At 51.7% G+C, this 27,963-nt stretch overlaps 2 protein-coding genes and 1 long non-coding RNA gene across 9 annotated transcripts; 1 reads left to right on the plus strand and 2 right to left on the minus strand.

The window, feature by feature from the left end:
* Window positions 1-593: 593 nt before the first annotated feature.
* DPH7 (diphthamide biosynthesis 7) lies at window positions 594-13,913 on the minus strand. 7 transcript variants are annotated; one of them, XM_077851609.1, is made up of 10 exons: window positions 13,747-13,913; window positions 12,927-13,620; window positions 11,499-11,632; window positions 10,639-10,726; window positions 9,077-9,168; window positions 8,512-8,684; window positions 6,020-6,089; window positions 5,849-5,914; window positions 5,419-5,591; window positions 594-1,385 (listed from the first exon to the last, which is right to left on the minus strand). In XM_077851609.1, exons 1-10 carry the CDS (start codon window positions 13,896-13,898, stop codon window positions 949-951), a joined length of 2,079 nt encoding a protein of 692 aa, XP_077707735.1. In that variant the 5' UTR covers window positions 13,899-13,913; the 3' UTR covers window positions 594-948. The 7 variants fall into 7 exon arrangements, with proteins under 7 accessions (XP_077707735.1, XP_077707734.1, XP_077707738.1 ...); XM_077851612.1 differs by adding an exon at window positions 3,211-3,299 and having other exon boundaries at window positions 1,247-1,385; window positions 12,927-13,913; XM_077851613.1 differs by lacking the exon at window positions 594-1,385 and adding exons at window positions 1,392-2,257; window positions 3,211-3,299 and having other exon boundaries at window positions 12,927-13,913.
* Window positions 13,777-19,287, plus strand: LOC144285877 (uncharacterized). The gene is made up of 2 exons (XR_013354043.1): window positions 13,777-16,596; window positions 16,849-19,287. It is a non-coding gene; the product is annotated as an uncharacterized LOC144285877 (long non-coding RNA).
* Window positions 17,150-26,588, minus strand: ZMYND19 (zinc finger MYND-type containing 19). Its single transcript, XM_077851616.1, has 6 exons — window positions 26,451-26,588; window positions 25,313-25,372; window positions 24,010-24,116; window positions 23,257-23,397; window positions 18,025-18,205; window positions 17,150-17,757 (listed from the first exon to the last, which is right to left on the minus strand). Exons 1-6 carry the CDS (start codon window positions 26,499-26,501, stop codon window positions 17,614-17,616), a joined length of 684 nt encoding a protein of 227 aa, XP_077707742.1. The 5' UTR covers window positions 26,502-26,588; the 3' UTR covers window positions 17,150-17,613.
* Between the last annotated feature and the right edge of the window lie 1,375 nt (window positions 26,589-27,963).

Below are 27,963 nucleotides of genomic sequence, written 5' to 3' on the forward strand. Positions count from 1 at the left end.
CATGTTCTGACATATTTTCATTAGAAATAAAGCAAAAAAAAAAAAAATGTGTTTTCTGGGGCACCAGGTGGCTCCCTGGGTGAAGCATCTGCCTTCAGCTCAGGCCATGATTCTGCCTCCAGATTTCCTGCTGGGAGCCTGCTTCTCCCACTATACCTCCACCCCTGCCCCCTTGTGCTTGCATCCCTGTGCTCTTTCTCAAAATCTTTTTAAAAAGGTGTTTCCTGACTCAGAACGCCTGTTTATATTTGTATCTACTCATTTGACAAATTCCACGCTGGCCTACACTCCTACTACTGTGCTTTCCAGAAACACAGAATGAAGTTTGGCAGTCAGAGGAATCACAAACTCAAGTTGTGTTGGAGCTACTCTGTGTCTAGGCTTTGGAAGCCCCTAAGGATACTAAAGCCACAAGGGGTAAGTGGGATAAATCTACCACACTGATCCAATGTATTTCAAGTTTATGACACGCTAAGGCCGCTCAATGGCGCACACGTTTCCCTTTGCTTATTCTCACAGGAGGCTAATACAAGTACTTACCATGCTGTAATGAGGTGATCTTTTTAAATGTTCATATAAAACTGTTAGGTAGCTTTATGAAAAGCAGACTTTCATTTAGTTTTACTTAAAAAAAGTATGAAGAACTGAATGTCCAACTCCCACAAGACACAAGTTTGAGTTGGGAACCAAGACCCTTCCCTCCCACAACAGCTAGCAATTCTTGCTCTCAGGCAGAGTCACCACTTGGTTAAGGTTTATTTCAGAGAAGCCAAGAGCTTCTTTGACCGTTGACACCGTAGAGCCCCTGAGGTGCACCAAACCCTCTAGTCACCTGTGGAATACAGGAAAACTCAACGAGATGATCTGAGGGCACTTCACCAAAGTCGCACTTGGGTTTATCTGTGGAAATGGTCTTTATGACTTCAATCAACCAACTTCTTCCCTAGCTCAGCTGTTCTCCCACTTCCAGAGGTGAAGAACATGATCATAAAAGGAGCAAGTAGCGAGGAGGTCAGCATCCGAGTTCACTGCTTCCAGATAGAGGTCACGGTCACAGAACTTGGCCCCTGCAGTATGCAGCCGGGTGCCACTCTTTACCATATCCTCTGTGAGTGGCTGGAGAAGAGTTCTCAGTTTGGAGTGATCCTCTTCAACATCCTCTGCTAAATGATGAAGAGAGGGTGCTGGTGACTGGTATACAGCCTTCATGCTACAGAGATGTGCTGCCCTGGCTCCTGAGTTGTTGCAGGGAGAGGACCCTAAGTGGTATGACTGGTGGGTTTGGGACAGGTTGCCAAAGTAGAGCCAGGACCAGTCAGCTCCATACACCAATGAGTTGGACAACGTGTGGGACACAGAGACTGTGCAGGCTTCCTGCTTCTCGTCTGGAGTGAGAGAACACAGGAGATTCAATGTTACCCAGGGTTGATCTTATCACCCCCAAACAAGAGGCCCTGCTTACTCTCAAAGGGAGACTGCTAAAAGCAGCCACTCATTTGTCAGCAACGAGTGTGGCGTGTATCACACAAAGGAATCCTCAAGAAGTAGACAGATGAGAAGAAAACACACCTTCATCTTGTAGTGAGTGCATGTGCATGCCTCAGATGAATCAGTCTGGCTACAGAAGCACATGGGCCAGGGTGCCTTTCCAAGTTGGAGAGGACTTGGCAAAAGTCTCTGAGTTAAGACTTCAAAGCCAAGGACAAAGGAATTAGCCAGCTGGGAGAGACAGGGATGCATGAGAAACAGAGAACAACCATATGTAAAGTAGAGAACAGGACACCACTGGGCAGCCACAAACGTGACCAGGGCTGAAATGCCATCAGGGAGTTGTGACATGTCTGGAGGGTCAAAATCCTGCAGAGTTCTGCATGCTCCATAAAGTCTGGGTTTGAGCTTGGAAAGGAGTCACCAAAGAGTTTAAGCAGTTTTCCTTATGGTGAGTTGCTATGGCAACTTTGAGGCTGGAGGGCAGGACTGGAAGGAAGTCCAGCTGTGGAAGGTTTGAAAGCAACATTTGACCAGAAAAAGAAATGACAAGATGTTTCCACACCTGAAGTACTAGGGGCCAGGGCAAGGCCAAGGATGGCAAGAGCAGCCACAGAAAACTAGTGGCCGGTGAGCTGGGGATGTGAACTTAGGAAACTGTCACCAGCTGGACGGCCTGGTGGCCAAAAATCGAAGAAGTACTCAAAAATCAGTGGGGACACGTGAACAGGACACAGGAGACGGCTTCAGGGGGCTTCGTGGGAAAACTCTAGGACAAAGTAAACATAATGAGTAAATGACAGTAACACATTATGGCCCACTGAGTAACAAAAATTCATGCATCTAGACAGGCAGTTAAAAAATACAGATATATGGAAGAAACTAAAGCTCTTCCTTATAAAAGAGTGCTAATTTTAAAATGTAGACAAAATGATAATAGGGGCTCCTGGATGGTTAAGAACCCAACTCTTGGTTTTGGCTTAGGTTATGATCTCAAGGCTGTGGGACTAAGCCCCCGCTTGGCTCCACACTCAGCACAGAGTCTGCTGAAGACTCTCCCTCTCTCTCTCTCTGCCCCTCCTCCCTGCATGCACCCATGCACACTCTCTCTCAAATAAACAAATCTTAAAAAAATAATAGAAAACCACCAGTTTGCAATTATGGTAATTTGATTCAGGCAAGAATCAATGGGTTGAGTGAAGTCTGATGAAAACAAAGGCTCAACCACTCTAACCACAGACTAATTATTATTAATTACACAGGAAAAAAATATTTTTATAGTGAAGAAACCCAGAGGAGACCTTAACCAGGTGACCAAATTAACCTTATCAGCAGGAAAGAGACAAAGTGGCATCATGGGCCTCTTGATGAAGCACACTAAGGAAGGCAGAATGTCAAAATGCTGACAACAATCCACAACCAGTGCAGGAGACACACTTCATACTCCAAGCTATGAGCAGACTGAAAGCCAAAGACAGTGAAGATGTACCACCATGCAGACAGCAACCCTAAGAGAGAATAGACTCCAACACACACTGTTACTAGAAAGAGGAGGGATCCTCACAACATACAAAATTGGAATCATAAACATACACCTAACAACAAAGCCCCAAAACACATGAGCACAAATGAATAGGAATGAGGGAGGAAATGCGTAATTCAACCATGACAGTTTAAGACTTCACTATCCCACTTCCAATAATGAACAACCAGTGTGGGCACCTGGGCGGCTTAGTCAGTGGAGTGTCAACTCTTGGTTTCAGCTCAGATCATGATCTTGGGGGGTAAGATGGAGCCCCATGTCCAGCACCCTGTTCAAAAGGAGTCTGCTTGAGATTCTCTCTTCCTCTCCTCTGCCCCTCCCCTATGTGCATGCATGCCCACACACTCTCTCTCTCCCTCTCCTCTGCCCCTCCCCTCACTATGTGCATGCATGCCCACACACTGTCTCCCTCCCTCTCAAATAAGTAAAAAAAAAAAAAAACAATGTTTAAATAAATAATAAAAATAAAGAGCCACCAGGGGCACCTGGCTGGCTCAGGTAGCAGGTGACTCTTGACCTCAGGGTTGTGGGTTTCAGCCCCATGTTGGTGTAGAGATTACTTAAAAAATTTTTTTAAATAAAAAAATAACGAACAATCAGCCAGAAAATCAACAGAACACTTGAACAGAATCTGCAGAGCACTCCGCCCACGGCCACAGAGCACACTCTTCTGAAGAGCACATAGACTGCTGAGACCCAACCACAAACACAAAACAATTCTCAATAAACTTAAAAGAATCCACAAAAGAATAAAAATAGAAATCAGTAACAGTATTTTGGGAGGACGCCTAGGTGGCTCAGTGACTGAGCGTCTGCCTTCTGCTCAGAGCATGATCCTGGGGTCCTGGCATCAAGTCCCACATCGGGCTCCCCTGAGGGAGCCTGCTTCTCCCTCTGCCTGTGTCTCTGCCTCTCTCTCTGCGTCTCTCATCAATGAGTCAATCAATCAATAAATCTAAAAAATAAATAAATAAATTTAGGACAGTCACAAAAATGTAGAATTAAACAACAACCTCATAAATAACTAATGAGTCAAAGAAAAAAATCACAAGGGAAATTAGAAAGTGCTTTGAGATGAATGAAAACCTACCATCTCCCAAAATTGGTGGGATCCAGGGAAAGTAGTGCTCAGAGGGAAACTGATCACTGTAAATACCCACATTAAAAAAGAAGCCCTCACATGGTTTTCAATGAGAACAGCATGTTGGTGTAACTAGCAGAATGGATGCGGGACAGACGGGTGACGGAAGGCAGAACAGGAAGCCCTGGAGCTTAGCCCAGCTCCGCAGAGACAGGCCTTCAGAACAGTGCTGGTGAGGTGCTGGTGAGCTGGTGTCTCTAACCACTTCTTTGTGTGGACAAGGAGGGAGGGGGAATCACGAACCAAGAATGAGGAGGGGAAGGGGGCACTGGGGGCTTGAGAAAAGAGAAAAATTATGTGAAAAGATTCTTTTTTTTTTTTTTAAAGACTTTACCTGTTTATATTTATTTGACAGAGGAAGAGTGTTAAGCAAGGGGAGCAGCAGAGGCAGAGGGAGAAGCTGACTCCCCGTTGAGCAGGCAACCTGATGTGGGACTTGATCCCAGGACCCCAGGATCATGACCTGAGCTGAAGGCAGACACTTCACCAACTCAGCCCCGCAGGTGCTCTGAGAAAGTTCTGACAATAAAGAATTACTGGCTAGAGAAAGGCCATGGTTTCCCTGGCAATGCCATGAACCCACTGTAGCACTTAAAGTGCAACCCCCAGGGCTGCTCTTGCCCCCCATCCCCTCGTGTAGCTCAGGCATGGCAGAGTCTGACCACTGCCAGGCAATGCCCAGAGAATGTGAGCAGAGGGCTGTGGCATGCTGGGAACATGGGACCATGAGGGCCACATTGTGCACAGACAGGAGGGGCAGCCGTGGGAGTGACAGGTGGTGATGCTTCTGGAGCAGAGTCCTAACAGGGCGGAAAACAGCTGGGCCCGTTATGTAAGAACAGTGGCTAAGGAGGGATCCCTGGGTGGCGCAGCGGTTTGGCGCCTGCCTTTGGCCCAGGGCGTGATCCTGGAGACCCGGGATCGAATCCCATATCAGGCTCCCGATGCATGGAGCCTGCTTCTCCCTCTGCCTGTGTCTCTGCCTCTCTCTCTCTCTCTCTCTCTCTGACTATCATAAGTAAATAAATAAAAATTAAAGAAAAAAAAAAAAAAAAAAAAAGAACAGTGGCTAAGGAGCAGAGTGCTGGAGACTGAGGCTGGGAGCTGGCCCAGACACCCGCCTTGCTGAGACCGAGGGTGTGAACCTAGGAAGGTGTGGTGCCTGGGGGAAGGGCCTGGTAGAACAATGGGGCAGGAAGCCAGGCACCCCCCACCCCAGGCCTGGCTGCGTGGGGCCCCTACCCACCTATTGCCTTTTGGCAGTTGAAGATCCTAAAACCACTGTGCATACAGGCTGCCAGGAGCAGGTGGTGGTGGAAGGGGTGCCACTTGAGCCTCCACACTCCGCCCTGTGTGGGCATGTCTGCAAATGGTTGCTTCATGTTCCGAGTGTCCCACAGTAGAATGTGCTCATCATAGCTGAAACCCATCAAGCACAGTGATCACGCAGGAAAGCCCACACCCACTTATTCCCCAAGGCCCTGGGTGGCAGGGGACATCTCCCAGGGAAGCCCACGCCACTCATTCCTCTAGGACAAAGTCTCCTTTCCCCAAGCCCAGGTACCTACACTCTGGTATGAGAGTTGTCCAATTAAACAACATGGCAATGGTCAACATGAGGAAAGGAAGTGACAGGTAGAAGATGGACCCCTGTGAACCAACCCTAAGGGACTCACCTTCCCGTAGCCAAGATGTTCTCACGATGGGGACTGCTCTGGATGCTGCACACACCCATGGAGTGTCTACAGGCAAAAGTGCATGGGCTGAGCAAGCACCTCCACAGGGGCACATCTCCAGTGCAAAGTCCACAGGGAAGGGACAGGAGGTTTGGTCCCTAGATAATTTACCTGTCGCTAGTGAACACAGATGTGCCGGGTGTCCTGGTGTCCCAGCCCTTCAGAAGGCCATCGTCTCCACCTGTGTGGAGACAGAAACGCCCACTGATAAAGGAAGCAGCCACTTCTCAGGGAGAGCATTTACGCCTGTGAGGAAACCCCTGTGATGACTTCCCAGCGGTTCTAGGCTGCCCCACGCAGAAGAGCCCTGTGCTGGAACTGTCTTCAGACTAGAAGAGGGTGCCTGCAGAGGAGACAGGAAAGGCTGGGGGGCTCAGGCTACAGGAATAAAAGGGAAAGCCAAGAGGTTAGGGGAAGAATTTCCAGGTTACAACATGGCTCAACTGCCCTCTCTTTAGGCTCCAGCAATCATTGCTCCCGGCTGTCGCAAACCAAAGTCACCGTATCAAAGAACTCCGAACAGGAACTACATGCAGGACACAGTGAACATGAGCACTTCTTATGTTTCTGGAACCTTCTGCACACCCCCATGTGTTTTAAAGGGAAGTACCCTTTGTAATCCTGCAGTAAAAACGACCCTTGTGCTTGTCTTAGGGAACTGAAAAAATGGGAAGAAAGGGGAAGCTGGCCCCCTAGTCCACAAGCAGTCTTTGAAGAAAAGCAACCATAAGGTATAGGATGCTGGTGGGTATCCTGAAGGAAGGGAGCAAGGCTGAAAAACAGGGAGGATGAAAAGAAGCAAAAGAACAACCTCTCCACCTAAGTGTGACCTCTCCATCCATCCATCCATCCATCCATCCATCCATCCACCTAGTCTTCCATATGCCCACCTACCCATACCCCCTATCTACCTTTTATTCAACTACCTGCCCATCCCACAGATACTTACCGAGCATACTACAAACAGGACAAGTCAACCAGCAGAGCCAGCGCACTGGGTGTGATGCCTGCAGGTGAGCCTTGGTATCAGCTGCCATTCCATGGCAGATGCACAGAGGAAGTTGGTCGTGGCCTTTTTTTCTTTTTAAAGATTTTATTTATTTATTCATGAGAAACAGAGGTAGAGTACACAGGCAGAGGGAGAAGCAGGCTCCATGCAGGAAGCCCGACATGGGACTCGATCCCAGGTCTCCAGGATCATGCCCTGGGCTGAAGGCAGTGCTAAACCGCTGAGCCACCCAGGCTGCCTGGTTGTAGTCTTTACACACCGGTCTCTCCTCTGTCTCACACCCACATTTGTGCACCAGGATGTCCTGATGATCCTGACCCACCTGCACACATATATCCCAAGTCCTACCACTTTTCCCTCCTGTGCACTGCTTCCAGAGTGATCTGAGGCCATCTTGCCACCACCTGCATGCAGGCCTCCAGGCTCTGCCCTGACCTCCTCACAGTCTATTTCCACAAGTCAGAAAATGTCATCCCTCTCTCTGCTCATATCCTGCTAGTGCTCCTGTTTCATTCCAAGCAAAACCCAAAGCCCTTCCTGTGGTCTGCAAGGCCCTGCGACCTTTTTTTTTTTTTTAAAAGATTTATTTATTTATTTATTTATTTATTTATTTATTTATTTATTCATGGAGACACAGAGAGAGGGGCACAGACACAGGCAGAGGGAGAAGCAGGCTCCATGCAGGGAGCCCAACATGGGACTCGATCCCAGGTCTCCAGGATCATGCCCCAGGCTGACCATGAGGGCCACATTGTGCACAGACAGGAGGAGCAGCCGTGGGAGTGACAGGTGGTGATGCTTCTGGAGCAGAGTCCTAACAGGGTGGAAAACAGCTGGGCCCGTTATGTTATTTATTTATGAGAGAGAGAGAGAGAGAGAGAGAGAGAGAGGGGCGCAGAGACACCAGAGGAGGGAGAAGCAGGCTCCATGCCGGGAGCCCAATGTGGGACTTGATCCTGGGACTCCAGGATCGAACCTTGGGCCAAAGGCAGGCGCTAAACCACTGAGCCACCCAGGGATCCCCCATCTCTTGGGCTTTTCTTCAGGAAGGTAAACTATCCAAAAAGGGAGATTGGGGGATGCCTGGGTGGCTCAGCGGTTTAGCGCCTGCCTTCTGCCCAGGGCGTGATTCTGGAGACCCAGGATCGAGTCCCACATCAGGCTCCCTGCATGGAGCCTGCTTCTCCCTCTGCCTATGTCTCTCTATCTCTCTCTGTCTCTCATGAATCAATCAATCTTTAAAAAAAAAAAGAGGAGACAAACTGGAAATCCAACATGACAAAGTCAACATTGGGCCTAGAAATAGCAGTGAAAAATGTGGGAACTCTGGATTTCTCACAGCTGGAGCAAGGGATCAGATACCAAGAGTGGCAGGAGGCAGGGCTCCTGCTACTCCAACACAGGGGTTGGGGTATCCAAGACCCCAAGCCTGCAGCCAAGTGCACTTCACTTTCTAAGGGACAGCTAAGTAATGAATAGCAACTACAGTTGTCTCCACAAAGGGTCTTCAAGATGCCAACACGTCCGGAGTCACGGCCTCACCATGTGCCATGCTTGCCCACTCCCTCCCTCCCCCATGGGGAGAAATACCTACCTGAATAAACTATTTCTGTCTGCCAGTAATTGAAAGCAGCAATCCAGGCCTCGAACTGATGGGCATGCCATGAGGCCAAATCCTGCAGCCTGGTCCCCGCCTCATTCACCTCTAGCAGGTGGAGTTGCCCCTTGGAGTCGCTGCTAATGATTTTCAAGGGCTGGTCACTGGCCCTAGACACAGGGAACCAATAGAGTAAGCCGGCTGAATGTATTCACTGACCCCACTCATCACCCTCTTCTGGTTCCTGACTGGTGACACCCGAGACCTGTCATGGGAGAAGTTCTCCACGGACCTGGTATGTGGACGTGCCTGTGAAGGAGTTTTGGCATCTGGCAGAAACCAAAAACTACCACTTAGCTTGTCAAAATAAACCAGTGTCAGCTCTCCTGATGAAAACATCATCCCTTTTATCTGAAAGGTTGGAACGTTTTCTTTCTACATTAGGACTGGTAGTGATATTCCCAGTTCTGGGAAGCCGCCATCAAGGCTGGTACAAGGTTTCAACCCTCTCTTGCATCCTCAGAGGAGAGACTTGGGGTTGCTCACCAACACCAACCCTTACCATTCAGTTTTCCTGGTGGACCAATCCAGAGACAAGGCCAGGCACTGCCTCTCCAGGGCAAAGCAGGAAACCAGCTCCAGCGTGTAAGCGGTCTAGTAGGAAGAGAGTTCTAGTGGGGGGAGGCTTCCAGTGGGGAGAGGGTTCCAGTGTGTGGGCGGGGAGAGGTCCAGGTAGGGGAGAGTTCCAGTGTGGGGGAGAGGTCCAGATGGGGGAGGGTTCCAGTGGGTGGGGAGAGGTCCAGTTTGGGGGGGATGGTACCAGTGGGGGGAAGGTCCCAGAGTGGAGGGTTCCAGTGGGGGGAAGAGGTCCAGGTGAGGGGTTCCAGTGGGGGAAGGGTCCCAGGGGGGAGGGTTTCAATGGGGGGAGAAAGGGGCAACAGGGAAAGGAAAACAGCCCAGAAACCTGGAAAGACGACAACTCCTCAGGGGCCATCACTCCCCCTCATCTACTGCTAGATGAACAAGTGTGTTAGCCCTTCATTCACCGCAGAACGGGAGGCACTGGGGGCCTGCCCCTGCTCTCCAGGAGCTCACACACTCACAGGAGGACTTTCCCACACATGTGGCTTCAGGGGAAACCGGTCTCTCTGCTTTTCAGACCCCCTCACTGTCCATGCACTCCCAGCACAGTCCTGCCACCTACATGGGCTCCAGGAAGCACCACGGGCACACACTCCCCACCCCTCCGGACCTCAAGGGATGTTGGGACACACTGTCTTCAGGGACAACTACAACAGGATCTTTCCTTTAGTTTCCTTTTCAGAAGCCACAACTAGCCATTAAACATTTCTCTTTTCTAAGATTAGGTAAGTTTTTTTATTACCCTGGCAACCTGAACAGGGCTTAACTCTCTCAAAAGGCTCCCAGCAGGCTGCTTCCTCAGAGTCCATTCCCGGGGTTCTCTGCTCCTGCCAGAATCTGGTTCAGGGGCCCATAGTCTTTCCCAAAGTATTTCCTCCCTTATTCCTGAGACCGGGCAGCAAGGCCCTTTATGCACAGCCCTCAGCTGCTGTAACTCCAACAGCAAGCAGACCTGCTCCAGCCTCACTTGCACACCTATGCTAGGGTGTGTCCCTCCCACTGAGTCAGGGCTTGGTCTTGTGGGCTGTTTACTCACTTCCCTGTTCTCTTGATCCTCCAACAATCAGATGTAGTCATTTTGCAAATGTGTGGTACTGATCAATACCAAATGCTCTGAGAAAGCCATATGGGAAACATATGCCTTCCTAATTATGGGTGACAAATACCACTTTCACATAGGAAATTCATTGCTATTCTGGGCCCCAGCATCATCAACCTAAGAATGCTGGTCCATGGACAGGTGAATGAATACCCTGCCACTAGCCCTTCCCCTGTTGACACAAAAGGTGACGTCTTCTTAGAGTTAGATGCAGACCCAATAACGTAAAATAGACTGCATGCTAGACTAGAATGTGTTCTGATAAAGTTTGCCATTGAACAGAACCATGCTACAAAAAGGTTTGCAGCAGCAAAACCTCATGCCCAAATCCTCTCCATTCAGATGCCTTCCACCTCCCACAACTCCTGGCTTTACTTACTGACCTCAGATCCCACCAAGCGGAGCAGTTCAATGGACCCACCAGCATTTGCCACACCCAAGAGGGCATGGCCGGCCACCGGGATGTGGCACCTGAGGAAAGAATTCATACGCCAGTCAGAACACAGGATATGCCCGGAAAACAGGAGAGCATTATGAACCTCAGTAACTTATTATTTAAATTTCGGCTCTAAGGGATCCCTGGGTGGCTCAGCGGTTTAGCCCCTGCCTTCGGCCCAGGGTGTGATCCTGGAGTCCCGGGATCCAGTCCTGCATCAGGTTCCCTGCATGGAGCCTGCTTCTCCCTCTGCCTGTGTCTCTAGTAAATAAATAAACGAAATCTTAAAAAAAAAAAAAAAAATTTTTTTTCAGCTCTATCAGGACGCCTGGATGACTCAGCACTTAACTCAGCAGTTAAGTGTCTGCCTTCGGCTCAGGGTGTGATCCTGGGGTCCTGGGATCAAGTCCTGAATTGGGCTCCCTGAATGGAGCCTGCTTCTCCCTCTGCCTGCCTCTCTCTCTCTCTCTTTGTGTTTCATGAATAAGTAAAATCTTAAAAAAAATGTTTTTTCAAACCCAAACCAGGTTGTAGCCTACAATTCTGTCCCAAGATTCCCCAGCTTATGAATCAGAAAACCAGCATCAAATCTCAGACTGATACCAACCCTAGGCCTTGGAAACTGGCAAACGAAAGGAGTTCAAGTCTACCTCCGAGTGCCAACAGGTGGGCAGGACAATAAAGAAATGAAAAAGTTCAGACATTTCTCCATCCTATTGAATGCTGACAGGCATCAGCCTCCCCTGATTAAATGAACATACACTCGTGACAAATTTCAGAGAAGAGGAATTGTTATCAATGTTATACCATTTCAGGTCCAGGATTGCAGAAGTGTCCCTCCTTTGGATCTCAAGCAGGGGGGAAGCAGTGCTGTCCTCACTAAAACTATACAAGTAGAGACGACCTAAACGGATCTGAGGCTCATCAAGGTCAGGTGCACTCTAAAAAGATACAGATGTATTCTGATTACCCTAAAAGATACTGAGAAACCCAAAGGATGGGGAAAGGAATCAAGGGAAAGAAAAGCTGTGCCAAGATTGTAGAACTCTGGGGACACCTGGGTGGCTCAGATCATGATCCCAGAGTCCTGGGATGGAGCCCCGCATCGGGCTCCATGCTCGGTGGGGAGTCTGCTTCTCCTTCTCCCTCTGCACCTCCCCCTGCTCATTTTCTCTCTCCCTGGAATAAATAAAATCTTAAAAAAAAAAAAAAAAAAAAGACTGGAACTCTGCCTGGAAGCAGCACCTCTGATCTCTAAGTTGGAGAAATGTCTCTTGTCTCGTATACAATTAATGTGTAAGAAGGCAAACTCTGCTGGACTCAGCATAAAATGCCTTTTTATTTTTATTTTTTTTAAAAGACTTTATTTATTCATGAGAGACACAGAGAGAGAGGCACAGACAAGGCAGAGGCAGAGGGAGAAGCAGGCTCCACGCAGGGGGCCCAATGTGGGACTCGATCCCGGGTCTCCAGGATCACACCTGGGCTGAAGGTGGCACCAAACCACTGAGCCACCCGGGCTGCCCATAAAATGCCTTTAAAAAAAAAAAAGTTTTATTTAACTAATCTCTATACCCAATGTGGGGCTTGAATTTATGACCTTGAGATCAGGCATCGCATGCTCTACCCACTGAGCCAGCCAGGTCCCCCTAGAATGCTCCTTCTAAGAGGGCTAACAGGACTCATCTGCCCTGGAAAGGTCCTGGCTTAGGACCTGTTGCTGGAGTGCCAGTTATTCTTAAAAGTGTCCTGGTTTGGATCTGAACAGACGCCTTCAAGAGATTAGGTATGGCCTCCTTCAAATTCCCATTTCCTCTTTGCTCTAGGCTTCATCCATAAACTTAGAGCCACACCTGCACACAGGGGGCTTTCAAGATGCCCACTTTGCGTGCCTGGCTGGCTCAGTTGGTGGAGGATACAACTCTTGATTTCAGGGCTGTGAGTTCCAGCCCCATTTTAGGTGTAGAGCTTACTTACAATAAAAAAAAAAAAAAAAAGAAAAGAAAGAAAGAAAGAAAGAAAAAAAAGTGCCCATTCTAACGCCCCCTCTGGCCACAAGGCCAATGTCACATCTGCATCTCCTGTGTGACTCTACAGACTTTTCTCTTCCAGCCTTCCCCACCGCAGGCCAGACATTTGTGGTCGGCTCTGCCTCCTGGGACCTCTCCTACACAAGAAGCAACGTGGGGAGCGCAGACCTAGACAGCGGCCTGAGGCCAGGAGGGCACCGCGCACCTTGCTCTCAGGGTCGGCGGCCTGGTCCCCCGGCTTCTGCAGCTGGTAGGTGCCGCAGGCCAGCAAGTGCCTGCAGCCTTCCAGCGGGCACCACTCCACCGAGTCCGCGGTGTACTCCGTGTCCACCGCCTGCAGCAGCCGGACGCGACTTCCCGTCACCCAGGTGTCAGACGCAGACGCAGCGGAGACAGGGCGGCGAAGGCGGGGTGGAGAGGCCAGGTTGAAAGCGGGGGTCGGGGTGGGGGCTGAGGTCGGCGGTGAGAGTAGGGTCGGTGTGGGAGCTGGGGTCCGCGGTGAGAGCGGGGGTCGCGGTCCGGGTGGGGGCTGAGATCGGCGGTGAGAGCGGCGGGGGGGGGGTCGCGGTCCGGGCTGGGGTCCGCGGTGAGAGCGGGGGCGGGGGAGGTCGCGGTTGGGGTGGGGGCTGGGGTCCGCGGTGAGAGCGGAGGGGGTCGGGGTGGGGGCTGAGGTCCGCGGTGAGAGCGGGGGGGTTGTCGCGGCCGGGGTGGGGGCTGGGGTCGGCGGTGAGAGCGGGGTGGGGAGTGTCGCGGCCGGGGTGGGGGCTGGGGTCGGCGGTGAGAGCGGGGGGGTGTCGCGGCCGGGGTGGGGGCTGGGGTCGGCGGTGAGAGCGGGGGGGTGTCGCGGCCGGGGTGGGGGCTGGGGTCGGCGGTGAGAGCGGGGGGGTGTCGCGGCCGGGGTGGGGGCTGGGGTCGGCGGTGAGAGCGGGGGGGTGTCGCGGCCGGGGTGGGGTCTGGGGTCCGCGGTGAGAGCGGGAGGGGGTCGCGGTCCGCGGTGAGAGCGGGAGTGGGGGGTCGCGGTCGAGGTGGGGGCTGAGGTCGGCGGTGAGAGCGGGGATTGCGTTCGGAGCGGCAAGAAGAGCGCTGAGCTCCAAGCGGTCCAGTATTTTACTTCCGCCGTCGCCTCCCTCCTTTCCGGGACGCCGGGGCGGGACTTCCGGCCGCCGTGGCCACGCATCGGGCTAGGCTCGGGCGCCCCCTACGGGTCCCGGCACCAGCGCGCACATCCGGCCCTCCAGGGAGACGCGAGTATCTTGGGGGGGGGACAGCAGAGTGTCCAATGGAAATCGCACAAAAGCTGGGCTCTTAGGAGGAGAGAAACAGGGCATGTAAGTAAGGGTGAGCAAAGGACCCAGAGGTTCAGGGAGCCTGGTCGGAGGCTGGCCCCCAAGGGGCTGGGCCATGCTGCCCTGTCCCTCATGTCCATCCTAGAGGGCTGCCGGCTGCTCCAGGGACGCAAAGACCCGCCCGCCAGGACAGCAGAGAAAGGAGCCAGGGACAGCCGGGGGCGCCTGATTCTCGCCGGCTGGGGTAGTGGGCAGGAAGGTGGACCCTCTGCAGGGTCAGCATCTGGGCCCAAAGGGAAGGGAGGACACCTGGCATAGCCACAATCTGATTTGGGAGACTTCGAGTAGATGTTGCTGCCATTCAAGAAAATTAACATACTCTACAGAATAGGTTTGGGGAAGGCAAGTTTTGGACATGGTTAATTAAGGATGGGTTAATTTGTCTCTCCAAAAAGATATGCTGGAGTCCTGTCCTACAGCACCACTGAATGTGACATTTGGAAACAGGGTCTTTACAGAGGCAATCCAGTTAAAATGAGGTCTGTAGGGTGAGCCCTAGCCCAATATGTGACTGGGATCTTTAGGAAGGGGTGATCTGTTCCCTATGCGGGACAGACCCACATAAGGAAGAGAATGTAAAAGCAGAGGATTGGTATTATGCATTCACAAGGCAAGGGACACCTGAAACTGCCAGAAACTAGGAGAGGCCTGGAACACACACACCTTTCCCTGTGTCTTCAGAGAAAGCGGAGTCCTGCCAACACCTTGATTTGGGACTTCTGACCTCCACAGTGGGATGACACATTGTTGTTTTAAGCCATCTATTTCATGACATTTTGTTATGATAGCCACAGGTAACTGGACATGGTGACACTGAAATCTATGTAGATACCTGGGGACTCACCTGTGGTTTAGCAGTAGGACTTTGGCTAAAAATACCGAGCAACAGAAAAGGGTCAGGAAGCAACAGGACTTTCTGAAATGGCTGGCTCAGTTGCTAGAGTATGCAACTCTTGATCTCAGGGTTATGAGTTTCTTTTTTTTTTTTTGGGGGGGGGGGTTATGAGTTTCAGACCCACACTGGGTGTACAGATTACATTTAAAAAAACAAAACAAAACCAAAAACTTAAAAGAAAAAAGTCTAAGTCAAGGGACGCCTGGGTGGCTCAGTTGGTGAAGCTTCTGCCTTCGACTCAGGTCATCACCTCAGAGTCCTGGGATCAATCCTGATGTTGAGCTCCCTGCTCAGCAGGGAGTCAGCTTCCCCTTTTGCCGCTCCTCCTCATTCACGCTTTCTCAAATAAATGAATAAAATCTTTTAAAACAATCTTAAAAAAAAGTCAAGCAGCTCCACATAGCACACTCCAAACAAGCCCCTAATTTTCACCATCTGAATGTTAAACATACTCTCAGATGTATGGCTACAAAGATCAAGAGATTGGGACCATCAGAGGAGAAAACCAGGGGCTGGTATCAGAGAAGGGACAAAGGAAACAAATAGGGGAAACAGCCTATGGATCCTATAGTACCTTCCTGACAGTGTCCATACCAGGGGACATGGCAGTGATGTGAGCAAAGGGGAAAGCCACCACATGTGCAACTTTAGGACCCTTACAGCCACCTTCCAAGCTCCATCCAGAGCCTTTCACGAGCACAGACCTGGGGGTGGAGGGGTGTCTCTAACACACAGTACAGGGGCATAGCCCAATCAGGAAACAGCTACCAGCTGCAGCACCTGCTTGAAACAGCCACATTGGACAGCAGTCCCTAGGCCAAGGCCACTCCCGATGAACCAAGTGACATGGAAGAAACCAACCACGTGTCAGGACCTGGTGTGGTGTTCTACAGGTCAGCTGAGACCTTTCAATGTAATTTTCTGATGAGTAAGTGACCACAGGACAACATGTGCTAGTCAGAGAATGCAGACAGACTGAAGTGCCCAGACACAAAGTACATGGGCAAGAACCATAGTCTATGGTCTGGTGCATCCTCATCCCAGAGCCTTTATGTGAAAGCACACCCAAGGCCCTATACCTGGAAGATGACCCAAACCCCATGACAGCCTACACAGTTTCCCCCCCACAGTCCTGACCAGCGCTGGCTTCTGGAAACAGGAGGGACACCAGCCCTGGGAACGTTCTAAGAGTGCAAGACAATTGTTATCTGTGAGACTGGTTCTCAGGATCACACATATTCCCTCCCCAAGAGGTTTCTGAGCCCCAATTACCACTCAGCCTAAGGTCTGGAGAGACCTAGAGTGGAACTCACCTACAGAGCAAAGATATCCTTGACCTAGAAAATAGGCTGCATCTAACTCACACACTGGCAAAGGGTTGAGCAAGTGGGGTTCTCTCACCTTGAGAGACCCTCCCTTAAGAGTTAGAACTGAGCCCTCCTGCTCCCTGTATGTTGCCTGATTTCCTCAGTCCTACTCTCTAAGACATACTGCCCAAAAGGACTCCCCAAGGACTGCAAAAGAACCTACCAGAAGCTCAACTCACAAACTGAAGCTGTCCCATGTCAGGGAAAGCAACGAGAACACACAAGGCAGAAGGAACACACTAGAAGATGGCGGAAAAGCTGCACGAGGTAAAGTATAGCAGGAATCCTTGGGACCAACATGGGGCATGGGATGGCCAGACTTCATTCTCTGAGGAAATAAAGCCTCTAGCAGTCTGGCTGGCTGGCTGGCTGGCTCTGGAGACCAGTAAGCTTGCAGGTGCACAGCCTGGCTTGTTGCCCTAATGTGGTTCTGCAAGGTGCACAAGACATTGCCCAGCCTTCAGACATCTGTGGCTCCCTGGAGGCAGACTCACTCACCCTGACTACTTTAATCCACAGGCAGGACTTCAGGAACCTGGCTGGGCAGAAGATCCACCAGTCAGCACATGAATAAAGGTGAGAATTTATCTGTGCCAGGCTGAGAACATTTCATCCCACTAACAGGGCCACCTATTCCATTACCCCAGCAACTCCTACACAGGACAAGCCCAGGTCTGGGTCTCAAGTACCCTGCCTCCCCCATCTCTCTCTCTCAGCCCAGGAATAAAGGCAACCTCCACTCCCACCCCCAGACCACCTCAATTCACTTAAAAAATAAACCTCAACACCATCAAGGGCAAAAAGGAGAGCACAGAACGGCTGAGGCACTCGATGATTCCACCCCTTTACTCTGCCTTGTAGGTATGACCCCATGCAGGCCACGCATGGGGCTGCAGGGGGCTACAGCTGCCCAGGAGAAGCTTCCACTATGTGACACTTTTTAGACTTTTTTAAACATGTGGCCCAACCGTTTGCCATTTGAGAATTACAGCAAATGATTCTATTTGTAATTTCTAACCCTCCCACTGCCTCCCCCCAAAAAAACTGTACATGAGTTTACAAACATATTAACATATAAATAATGAGAAGCGTCCTGGTGGGAGCCTCCCCAGCTGTCTCTGCTTGGAGATGAACACTGAGGGGAGAGCTGTGCCCACACAAAGTACCCATGACGAGAGGGCCTCTGTGGCAGTTGCCGTGGGTGCGCGTCACTGGCTTCTTCAGCACCTCCAGGTCAGCTACCAGTCTGGGTCTGCTTTGCCCAAGGAAGATCTGGAAGTCCGGTCATCGCTCTGGCTCAAGCTCGTGCTGGAAAGGGCGCTTCTTCTCCCGACAGTGCTTCTTGTGGGCAGGCCAGTCCTTCTGCTGGCACTGGGAGCCACAGTACCGGGCCACCTGGCAACGCCCACAAATGTTGAACTCCCGGAGCTGAAAGGACACACAGAACCACCATGGCTTCACGATCACACCAAGGAAAACACTACCTCTCAAGCAGAAAGGACCCAGCAACCCCATGCATGAGGCTGGAGGGAACAGCCACTGCAATGGAGAAGCTGCTGGAGGGGGCTCTCAGAGAGACCTGGGAGTCTGCAGGGGGCTAGGACAGCGGGTGTGCGGCAGCCTGGAGCCAGCACTCACGGCAACACCTGTACCTGCTTCTCTCTCTCTCTTTTTTTTTTTTTTTTGTTTTGGTACCTGCTTCTCGATCATCGTGCAGGGAGGGTAATGGCACTCATAGTAGGTACAGGAAGTCTCCTCCTCCTCTACCACGTCCCCATTGGCGTTGTAGTACCGGGTCACATTCAGGACAGGGAACTGCTCTTCTATGGGGTCCGTGGGAAGCTGCTGAATCGCCAGCCAGTATAAGCTTTGCTCCCTTAAAAAGAAAAGCAGATGATTCAGCACACTCCAGTCAGACAGCCAAGGCAGGGATATGACAATGACGTGACATCATGGCTCAGCTTTTACAACGTGACTTTTCTTTGGCCCACTCCTACTACATAACATGGCTTATCTGTGTGTATAGGTACAGAGCGGGGGTAGGTCTACCTTACTCATCAGTCTCCCAAAATCTGGGCCTGCAGTCTCAGGACAGACACCTGAGTGAGGCCTAGCAGCCCTTCTCTCTGCTCATGGCCCCAGAGGCATCTGCTTCTGCCCCAGCTGGTCTGCCTCCCCTTTGATGTTGTATATGCTCTAGGTCCTTAGTGGACCAGAAGCCTGCAAGTAAAGAATCCTCCCTGACCCTAGCTAGAGCTGAGGTGCCCTAACAGGCCCCACAGGAGCACAGGCTGGGAGGCAGTTGCAGGCCCCAGCAGCCCCCCAGTGCTAGATCACAAAGGAAGCACCACTCACCCTTCAAGAGCAAAATAACAGGTTAACACACCCTTCAACCTACCACCCCCATGGGGGCCAAGCCTTGAGAGACTAGGTTATTTACCAAAAGTAATTCAAAATGGATTAAGCACCTAAACTTAGGACCTCAGGGCACCTGGCTGGCTCAGTTGGTACAGCACAGTGCGTAACTCTTGATCTCAGGGTCAGGAGTTCAAGCCCCATGTTGGGCCTAGAGCTTACTTAGAAAAACAAGAAAAAAAGGGCACTATCCACAGAGCTAACAAGGCAACACACAAAATAAGGAAAGAATACATGCAAATACATGCAAAGCTTCCATAACTCAACAAGAAAAAAAAACAACCAAATTTAAAAATAGGCAAGGGGGGGAAGGTACGTGGGTGGCTTAGCTGGTGAAGCATCTGCCTTTGGCTTAGGTCATGATCCCGGAGTCCTAGAATCTAGCCACACATCAGGCTCCCTGCTCAGTGAGGAGTCTCTTCTCCCTCTCCCCCCTAACTCATGCTTCCTTTGTCTCTCTGGTGTTCTCTCATAAATTTAAATAAATAAATAAATAAATAAATAAATAAATAAATAAATAAATAAATAACAAAAATAAGCAATGGGAGGCTGGGTGGCTCAGTTGGTTAAGCATCCGACTCTTGATTTCAGCTCAGGTGACAACCTTAGGGTCGTGAGATTGAGCCCAACGTTGGGCTCCGCACTCAGTGGGAAGTCTGCTTGATTCTCTCTCTCCTTCTGCCCCTCTCTCCTTCCTCTCTGTCAATAAATAAATCTCTAAAAATAGGCAAAAACCAGAATACACACTTCTCCAAAGAAAACATACCAACGGTCAAAAAGCACTTGAAAAATGTATTATCATTACCAATCATCAGGAAAATGCAGATCAAAACCACAATGAGATATCACCTCATACTCATTAGGGTGACTATTCCTTTAAACAAAACAAAACAAAAACCGGACCATACTAAGTACTGGCAAAGATGTGGAGAAACTGGAGCCCTTGTGCACTGTTGGTGGGAATTTAAAATGATGCAACCACCGTGGAAAACACTATGGTGGTTCTTCAAAATATTAAAAACAGCAATATATGATCCAGCAATTCCACTGGTGGGCATATGCTCAAACAAACCGAAGGTAGACTCCTACAGAGACATGTGCACTCTTACGTTATGGCAGTATTTTTTTTTTTAATTTTTTTTTTTATTTATTTATGATAGGCACACAGTGAGAGAGAGAGAGGCAGAGACACAGGCAGAGGGAGAAGCAGGCTCCATGCACCGGGAGCCCGATGTGGGATTCGATCCCGGGTCTCCAGGATTGCGCCCTGGGCCAAAGGCAGGCGCCAAACCGCTGCGCCACCCAGGGATCCCTCGTTATGGCAGTATTATTCACAATAGCTAAAGCATGAAAACAACTCAAGCATCTGTCATGGTGTATAAAGGATTATCATTCAATCTTAGAGGATGGAAATCCTAATACAGGCTACATCAGGGATGAACCCAGAGGACATTGTGCTGAGATAAGCCTGTCACAAAAAGACAAATCCTGTAGGATTCTACTCCCAGGAGGCCCTAGAGGAGTCAGACCCAGACATGGAGAATGGGAGGGTGGGGAGGGGACTATGTTTAATGGGGACACAATTTCAGTTTGGGACAATGGAAATGTTGTGAAAATGGCTGGACGGCTGGTGGGGATGGTGCACAACTATGTGAGTGTATTTGATGCCATTCAGAAATGGTTACGATGGGGGCACCTGGGTGGCTCAGTTGGTTGAGCGTCCAACTCTTGGTTTCCGCTCATGTTATGATTTTAGGATTATGCAATGGAGCTCCTGCTCAGCATGGTGCCTGCTTGAGATTCTCTCCCTTTCTCTCTGTGCCTTATGACCCTTTAGCCCCCACTGCCCAGGCACATTTTCATGCATGCTCCCTTTACCTCTCAAATATATAAATCTTCTTTTTTTCCAAATATATAAATCTTAAAAAAAAAAAAAAAAAGGGACACCTGGGTGGTTCAACAGTTGAACATCTGCCTTTGGCTCAGGGCGCAATCCCTGGATCCCGGGATCAAGTCCCGCATCGGGCTCCCTGCATGGAGCCTGCATCTCCCTCTGCCTGTGTCTCTCCCTCTCTATATAGGTCTCTCATAAATAAATAAAATCTTAAAAGAAAAATTGTTGGGGATCCCTGGGTGGCTCAGAGGTTTAGCGCCTGCCTGGAGTTCCAGGATCGAGTCCCACGTCGGGCTTCCCACATGGAGCCTGCTTCTCCCTCCTCCTGTGTCTCTGCCTCTCTCTCTCTCTATCATGAATAAATAATTTTTCTTAAAAAATTTAAAAAAAAGAAAAATTGTTAATATGGTAAATGTTACATGCATTTCACTACAGTAAGTTTCCTAAAGGAAAGAAAAAGGGGAGAGTCAGGATGTAGGAGGGTGTTGTGTTCTGAGCCCTCGATGAAGTCCTACAAGACAGGCAAGTTTTGGCCCAGCTGGCTTTTAAAAGCAGAAAGAGAGGGATCCCTGGGTGGCTCAGCTGTTGAGTGCTTGCTTTAGGCCCAGGGTGTGGTCCTGGAGTCCCGGGATCGAGTCCCGCATCAGGCTCCCTGCATGGAGCCTGCTTCTCCCTTTGCCTGTGTCTCTGCCTCTCTTTGTGTCTCTCATGAATAAATAAATAAAATCTTTAAAAATAAAATAAAAAAATAAAAGCAGAAAGAGAGAAAAACACTTTGACAAAGAGGCCCTTCCCCCTAACAGATGAGACCCCACATTGAAGGAAACCAGAGCAAGAGATACAGGCCTGAGAGAAAGCCACAGGGCCATATTCCCTGCCTCACAGACAGGGTGACTCCCACAAGACCAGCTTCATGGAGACTACCAGCTGAGAAATGGGGGACACAGAATGTGTAGGCCAGCTAAGAGTTCAGGCTGCACTCAGGCTGGCTCTGACCTACAAGTGATGTGACCACTGCTGAACTTAGGTCTAAATCCCTGGCTGACAAACTAAGGATGGCACCACTGGGTTGGCTCCTGGGATGACACAAAGGAGAGAGCCTCAAGAGCCCAGCCTCAATCCTGGGCCTCCCAGAAGTGGCCTAGGGGAGCATGGGGGCAGCTGGGCCCCAACCCAGCAGAGGACACTGGACAGGGTGGCTTGGGGCATAACAGATACTTTTCCAAACAGGTGTTCTCAATTGCGGTTCTTATTTCATGACCATAGAAGGTGTTCAGATGAGTTAATGTTAACATTCAACCACAGATTGGCCAAACCATGAGTCACACAAAGGCCTTAAGTAACAGATTTCATTACACAGAGTTCTGGACGGAGCAGATCTACTGCTGGGTGAAGGGGTAGACGGTGTCCCCTAGGTATGCAGTAAGCGGTAGGAGACCTGTCTGCTTCTGTTCACACATCCATGTTGGACAACCCAGGGTGGATCCGTGGACACTGATTCTGTGGGTAACACCACCTTCCCAGAGGCTCAGGACATGCACAAACCCCAGAGAGCCCCTGTGACCCCACAGATGATGCACGTGTGGCCAGGAACATCCTGGCTCATTTCAGCTCCCAACTCCCATCCTGCTGGTTTTCCCACTCTTCCCAAGGGCTCCATGAAGCTCAGACCTGGGCTGCTCTTGAAGCCACAGGAACTGCCAACTGCCTTCAACATCCTACTCGCCAAACGGAATGCCTGTGCCGTCCTGAGCAGAAGTTTTCAGGACCACACAGAGATGGAGGCTGAGCAGAAGATCCCCTAAAATACATCATCCTGCTTCTTCTAAAGATTTTTTAAATTAATTAATTAATTAATTAATTTATTTATTTATTTAAGAGATAGAGGCAGAGGCAGAAACAGATTTCCCATTGAGCAGGGAGCCAGATGTGGGGCTCAATTCCTGGACCCCTGGGATGATGACCTGAGCCAAAGGCAGATGCTTCACCAAATGAGCCACCCAGGTGCCCCATGTCTTGCCTCTTTTAAACCACTGTTTACGTTAAATGTTTAGCAAAAGAGTGTGACAAAAAAAGACATGTGTTTGCAGGGGGCATCCTAGCTCCAACTTTTCTCAGGCGCACAGAGCAAACATGCCTATGTGCAGGTATCCAGTCCAAACGACCCTTCTCCCCACTAGAGCTAATATTAGAAAACTAACCCAAAAAAATAACCATCAAAATAGTATTGTATCCCCACGAAAAAAACAGGGATCCCACACTTTGAGGTAAAATAACTAAGGTCTCCATGTCTACAGAAGCATCAGAACAGACACAGGGGCTCCTCTTGTTATCAAGAGCTTGGAGGACAAAGCACCTGGGTGGCTTACTTGGTGAAGCACCTGCCTTTGGCTCAGGTCATGATCTCAGGGTCCTGGGATCTAGCCCTACACAGAATTCGCTGCAACTCCCTGGGAGTCTGCTTCTCCCTCTCCCTCTACCCCCCGACCCCCCGGCTCTTGCTCACTTGCACACTCTAATAAATAGAATATTTAAGAAATAAAAACACAAGGGCTTGGAGGAGGGCTTTCCCCCAGAGGCACCTCCACTGGCTTCAGCAGGCCCTGAATGAGACCCACCTTTGTTTGCTGGATGTCTCTTCTGCTTTGGGACGCCAGCCCCATGGCACCAGCTGCAGGTTGTCCAGGCGGTTGTCCACAGTCACAGCATTGAGATGTACCACCTGAAAGCCGGGAGCAATGCCTCCCCTGTGCCGCTCCCTAGGAAACAGACAAGTCTTGCAATCGGCCACCTTAGGCCTCCCTAAATACTTCAGCTGTGGGATCTGAACTGGCCCCTCGCCACACTGACAGAGAGCGTCAGGAACAAGGCTGCTGAGAGGAATCCAAGTATGTCAGTCAGTCTGTGGTCAAACAAGATGGACCATGCTGATAGTTCAGCCCCTTGATTTGAGAGCTGGGCTGCAAAAAGCCAAGGATGGAGCCCCCAACCATCAAACACACAGCCTAGAGAACACCCCATCTGAGCAGTTCCAAGCAGCAGTTCCACCGTGGACGCCACGAGGAGGCAGGCCATTCCTCACATCCCACCAACAGGCTCAGCAAGAACACAGTGGACGGAGCAGAGTCCTCCCTACCCCAGAGAGAGAGCCATGCCCGGTACAAGTGCCTGAGCAGAAAGTGCACTTTTAGACTGCTCCATTAGTGGTACGCTATACAAATAAGCCATTCCTCTGGGTTAGCGGCAATGATTCAAAGGTAACAAGAGGGGTGGTGGGGGGAGCATGACTCCGATAACACATCCTCTGTCAACAGGGACAGGTTGCTGCATGCAGTACCCAAATGAGGAACAAGCAGCTCATAAACACCTACCACAGCAGCTCGTGAAGGAGCCTTCCTGACCCTCTTCCTCGGTTTTTGTCAAAGGCATATGCGAATATCTTAGCACCATTTCCATCTGCATCTACTTCCATCCGGGCCTGAGAGAGAAATGGTCTGTTAAAAAGCCTTCAGGTCTCAGCTACATTTTCAAACTTTATTAAAGAAGTGAAGTGAAACAAACAAGTTAGAGCAAATATATGAGGCCTCTTTCTGGGACCCCGGGCTTTGCAGAGGCTCCCAGACATGAGAAGCCAGCCCTGTATCCCAACATACTCCACAAACCACTCTGCAAAACACTGTAGACATAAAGAGACAAGTTTTCCTACTCTTAGAAAATACCCACAATTCAGTGAGAAAAACAAACCCTTGAACAAGTAACTAATAGCTAAGCCCTGAACACGTAGGGTAAGGTACAGAGCCCCCACACAGGTGAAAATCCGCATAGGACTTTTATTTTTTTTTATTTTTTATTTTTTAATTTTTATTTATTTATGATAGTCACATACAGAGAGAGAGAGAGAGAGAGAGAAGCAGAGACACAGGCAGAGGGAGAAGCAGGCTCCATGCACCAGGAGCCTGACGTGGGATTCGATCCCGGGTCTCCAGGATCGCGCCCTGGGCCAAAGGCAGGCGCCAAACCGCTGCGCCACCCAGGGATCCCCGCATAGGACTTTTAACTTCCGGAGACTTCACTGATAGCTTGCTCTGGACCAGAAACCTTACTGAGGCAAACAAGTGATTAACACAAACTTTGTATGCGAGACTTATCGTATGCTATATTCTTAAATAAAACGTTTTCAAAGAAGTCATGATGAAATATATTTACAGTAATAGACTATGTTTATCAAAAACCCCCCCACATCTAAGTTAACCTGTGCAGTTCAAACTCTTGTTCAAGGGCCACCCTTTCTGTAAAAACACGAAGGGCTGAGATAAAGCATAGTGGGTCCACAGAGCCCTCAAGGATTTCTGAAGTGGAGGAGCCGGTAGGTGAGGATGGGCAGGTGAACAGAAGCTCATCCCACAGAGAAGAGTGGAAGGCAAGGGAGCTCAGGAAGATGGGGGATGGAGGAACGCTGGGCCAAGGCCAGAAGAAACATGAGGTGGCACTGGACAGTCCCCTAGGAAGCCAGGGCTTATCCAACTGAACATCATCACAAACACGACACAATGTGATCTACTTGCACCAGGGTGAAAGTGGGAGAGAACCAACAACACAGGGTAAAACCCATTCCTCCTGACCCTCCTCAAGCATTGGCTGAAAGCAGGCCCACAGAGAAACAGCCATCCTTACCTCAAAGGAGTAGCCCTCCACCAGCGGGATATCTTGCTCATCTATCAGTGTGTACTTCGTCTGGAAATTAACCACGTTTCGCAATGTTACATTCAGGGTCACAGTAAAGTTTTAGTAACAGAAACCGCCCCTTCAGGTTAAATGAGGCTAGCAGGTGAGGGGCACCAAGTACCCTACCCCCAAGGCAGGTGGTCATTTCCCACTCCAGACTGTCCCAGAGGAGTAGGAATCAGGCTTCACTTCCCATCCATACGCGCCTAAGCCCTAAGTGCCCCTGGACTGGCTAACCTCTAAGCTGTGTTTCAGGTGCTGCTGACCCTCATTTGAGACTGGGGCTTCCTCGGAACAGAGGAGGGGCCCTGGAGTGAGACAAGGCATACAGAAGGCCTCGAAAACATTTATTTATTAGGATGGGTGGCAGTACACAGGTGCTCACTGAACTGTTTAGCTTTCTTCTGAAATGTTCCAAATAAGTTTTAAAGGATGATCTGAATGCAACCAGTCACTGAATAAGAAAAGGTCTCAGAGCCGATGGGGAGCCCACCCTTCCCCAGGTAAAAAGCCACATTCCTCTTGCAGGAAAGGCAGGAAACGGCCCCCCAAACGGACTAGTCTCATTCTTGCTCGGGGAGCCTCCTTCTAAGATCTAAGTCGGTTTTACCTTCATCTGACTGCCTCTGCTCCTGTCTCCCACCAGGAGCTGCCGCCGCTGGGGATGGGAACAGGGTTCCCATCCAGGGTAAGGTCCGTGGCTGGAGCAGCTGCACGGCCGGCCGGCTCCTGGAAACAGCCAAGCCTCAATGCCCACAGGTGCCAGGAAGCCCCGGCCTCGAACCCGCGGAGGGCGGGGCCAGGTAAGGGAGAGAAGCAGAGGGAGGCCCTGCTCCGGGAGGCCCATCGAGGCCCGTCCGCACTCGGCCAGCGCCGGCAGCGTGAACCCCGCGCGAGGCTCCACGACGGGCTGGCGGGCGCCGACACGCACGCACACCGTCCTGCCGCCTCGGAAGGGCGCTGTGCTGCCCGCGGGGACCCTTCGCCCGCCCGCCCGCCCGCCCGGCTCCGCAGCCCCCGACCCCACGGCCCCAGCCCAGCGTCCCGGCCCCGCGGCCCCGCGGCCCCGCGCCCCCGCGCCGCTCACCTTCCCGGCCACCCGGCCGAGCCGCACGATACCCAATTTGAAGTCGGTCATGGCCAGGCCTGCGCTCGGCCGGCGGCGCCGCTCCCTCGGGAGGCGCCGGGCCGGGACCGGGACCGGGGCCGGGGCCGGGCCGGGGCGGCGCCGCGGCGCGCCGGGTGGGCCGGGCCGGCGGGCCGGGGTCGGGGCCAGGCGGGACGAGGCTGGGCCGGGCTCGGGCCGCCGCCGCCTCGGGCCCGCCGGACCTGCCACGCGCCACCGCCGCCGACGCCGCCACCGCCGCCGCCGCCGCCGCGCGCACCACCGCGAGCGGAGCCGGAGGCGGGGTGCGACGCGGACACACCCCCGCCCGCCGCCGACCCGCCAATCGCGGGGTGCGCCCCGCGCCGGCCTGCGCGCGCCGCCGCGCCGTGGCCAATGGGAGGAGGGGAAGTACGCCGGCGCACTGAGGAGCAGTGGGAGCGCGGGGGAGGGGCGCGGCCGAGGGCGGCGCTTGCGCGGCCGCCCCGCGCTACGTCAGTTTCGCGGGAAGCTTTGTGCTGGCGGCCGCGCTGCGGCGTCTTGCTCCCCGCTGGCCGCCCTCGGCTCAGGCCGGGCGCCGGCCCCAACGCCCGGCCGCGGCCCTGCCCCTGGCCCCCGAACCCACGCGCCGCCCCCTCGCGGAGGGGCGGCCCGAAGGGTCCTGCGGAACTCGCTGCGGCTCCCGGTAAACGGCTCCGCACCCGCGGGACGGCGGGCGAGGGGCGAGGGGCGAGGGGCGCGGGCCGCCCTACTCCCTCCCTGGACACCGCCCCTGTGCCAACGGGGCCCGTCTCCCCCGCACTGCCTGCGCTCGGGCCGCCGCCGCCTTCCCCGCGGGTCGGGCCGTGAACCGGGCTGCGGTGATGGGCCCGCGGCCGCTCTGCCCTCCGCTCGCTCCTGCTGGGCGCTTAGGGCGGGAGGACCTGGAGGCTGGAGGGCGCTCGGGGCGGGAGGACGCTCCGGGGGCCGCCGCCCTTGTTACCTAGCAACCACCCCGCCGCCCGCACTCCCACTGAAAGTACCCGGGAGTGCAAATCAGAACGGCCCGTGATGAGTGATAAAGGCAGTGGGGGAAACCAGGAGAGCGGCATTAGGAGGCTAGGGGCCTAAGGAAGGTGGTGGGCAGGCTCTGCCCCATTGACTCATGGACTTGAACAGTGTAAGGAGTGGAGAGAGCACCATGTGGGCATCTGGGGGAAGAGCTGGCCACAGGGCCCTGGGCTGTGGAGCCAGTGAATACAGCAGCTAGTCAGGGGTGATGGTGGTGTTTGGACGTGCGGGGCCAGTCTTCTGTAACAGTCCGCTTAAACCTGTTTATGCTTCAGTAACAATCCTATGTTCTCAGCAGCTTAGCAAAAAAAACATGAATTTCTTGTTCATGCTACGCATTCACGCTGCCAAGCAGTTGACTGTACGAGGATAGAATTCAAGGGAGCAGTCCAGCCTGGGGTATAAATTTGGCATTCATTAGCACACTTGTTTAAAAGCCAACTGG

The sequence above is a fragment of the Canis aureus genome, chromosome 16 (assembly GCF_053574225.1).
Source record: "Canis aureus isolate CA01 chromosome 16, VMU_Caureus_v.1.0, whole genome shotgun sequence".
NCBI classification, from domain to species: domain Eukaryota; kingdom Metazoa; phylum Chordata; class Mammalia; order Carnivora; family Canidae; genus Canis; species Canis aureus.